General features: G+C 31.1%; 1 protein-coding gene and 1 long non-coding RNA gene across 2 annotated transcripts in view; both read left to right on the top strand.

Annotated features, from left to right (window-relative positions):
- The first annotated feature begins 6 nt into the window (after positions 1 to 6).
- On the top strand, positions 7 to 734 carry LOC116345548 (ATP-binding cassette sub-family A member 3-like). Its single transcript, XM_031774988.1, has 2 exons — positions 7 to 149; positions 212 to 734. Exons 1-2 carry the CDS (start codon positions 70 to 72, stop codon positions 444 to 446), a joined length of 315 nt encoding a protein of 104 aa, XP_031630848.1. The 5' UTR covers positions 7 to 69; the 3' UTR covers positions 447 to 734.
- Positions 735 to 1,352: 618 nt separating this feature from the next.
- Positions 1,353 to 2,121, top strand: part of LOC116345549 — a 1,814-nt gene continuing 1,045 nt past the window's right edge. Inside the window, exon 1 of the long non-coding RNA XR_004201515.1 lies at positions 1,353 to 1,554. This is a non-coding gene — a long non-coding RNA (uncharacterized LOC116345549). The remainder of the gene's footprint in view (positions 1,555 to 2,121) is intronic.

The following is a 2,121-nucleotide window of genomic DNA, read 5'->3' on the forward strand; positions in this document are numbered from 1 at the left end:
TTGAAGAGTCAATTTTCAAAAGGATTCATACTCACAATTAAAATACGATCCGAAAAAGAAAAAATCCAAATGGGTGAAAAATCTACAGAAATTCCTCAAATTCAAATAAACACCTTTATTTTGAAACATTTTCCGGGTGCATATTTAAAGTAAGTGACATCGAATTAATTGTTCCATTTACGGTAAATTTTAATGTTGATTTCATTTACAGGGAAAAGTATCAAGGAATTTTAACATATTATTTACCACAAACCAGCGAATTGAAATGGTCGTTAATGTTTGATCACATGGAAACAATCAAAGAAATACTGGGAATCGAGGATTACTCCATATGTCAAACCACACTCGAACAAGTATTCTTATCGTTTACGAAACCGTATTGTGACGAACAATGTCGATACGATTACAAGACGAATGCATTAAGACTAAATGTAAGCAACGTGTAAACATATCAGCGATTTCAGAACTGTTATGATTAGTGGAATGAAGTATCAAGTTACAGTCGACGATGTGAGTTAATGTATACGATAAAAAATATCACACTCACAACACCGATAATCGATGGGGCATTTGAACGAAGCGGTACTTTTTTAATCATAACAATTTAGGCTGACTTTTGTTTGGGCGAGATCGATTAATTCTGAATCTTAAATTAAAATTAATCCATCCAATCATTTACTTTATATTCTAGTCTAAATTACAATTGGAATGAATTTTTTTCACTCATATAAGTGCCAACCAATTATATAATACAAAAATAATAACAAAAATATAAGAATGTGTTTTGACTTTCCAAATCCATTTATTTTTGTGTTTTTTTTATATAAATGTTTTTTTTTTTTCATAACAACTGCTCTACAACGATTGCTCTGGTTTCTATGCTAATGCGAATATAAATATGAAGTAAAAGAGAGAAAAAATAGTTCAGTGGAATTTCGCTTTATTACAGTGCATACTACATCTATATCATATATATATCTGGCATGAAACTTGAAACCTCAATGCAAAACACATTGAGATTTAAGCGTTATTGCTACGAGGCATGAAACAATTCGCTCTGTTATACATTTCTTTGGAAAGCATATGAAAATGTAACTTTAGAACAATAGAATCGATATTACGTTCTTGCCATTCTTATGTATGTCAGACGGTAGACTTGGAGTGAGTGACGTAGGAAATCAACAAGCATTATTTGTTTATTTTTCGTGAGTTCTCCAAGCGACGCCCCACCACTGCGCCAAATAATACGAAAATGGTCGTCAATTATTGCGCACGCATTTTTTCAAAATTTCCAAACTTTGCATTTTATTAGTTTACCGGTATAGACCGCATTCCATCAGTATTCCGACTCTCGGTAAAAAGTGTTTTACATGGACATTTTTTTATTTCCTTCGATTGATGATTCAATCGAATAAATATCAAAGAATAATTTCACCAAATGTAATGAAATTATTGACTCAACAAAAAGTGCCTTACACCATCGCTTATGTTTCGTGATAAAACCAAAGTGCTCTTCGATAAATAAAATTGAATTCTTTAGCTGGACTTTTTAAGGTACGCGTACCATTTTGTGTTTTTCATAAATTTCCATTTACATATATGTTTGATCATCTATGAGGTGGTTTTTAATTGTAAAAAAATAGAGTACAAAGAAAAATAATTAAATATTATAATGAAAGTGAAATTATCAAAGTCGGAAAAGTGATAATTTATACTAATTCTTTGAACAACCGCAAATTATATGAATTCCAACGCAACATTTTCACATACGAAAAATCGATACGAAACTATTTGCGTGACCCACCTCAATATTCGTATACAATAATAATGCGCATGAATTCTTGATCCTGAACTTCAAGCTATGAATCACAATTGTGCCTTATCTTGTTCGTTTCTTTTTTCATAACCTTTTCCAACTCTTTGAGCGCCAAATACAGTATATATTGTTATGATAACCATTCGAATATTCGAATAAGTGTTGTGCCATTAATTATCTGGAAATAAGGCAGGGTCTTTTTCGACTGAAATTTTTTCTGGAAAATACGCGTAATTCAATTATGTGAATTATATTAAACCAAAACCTATCGAAGCTGCAACATGTCGAAGAAAAAAATTAAGTAG

This window comes from Contarinia nasturtii, unplaced genomic scaffold, assembly GCF_009176525.2.
Source record: "Contarinia nasturtii isolate CC-2019 unplaced genomic scaffold, AAFC_CNas_1.1 Cnas_scaffold_1344, whole genome shotgun sequence".
Classification (NCBI taxonomy): domain Eukaryota; kingdom Metazoa; phylum Arthropoda; class Insecta; order Diptera; family Cecidomyiidae; genus Contarinia; species Contarinia nasturtii.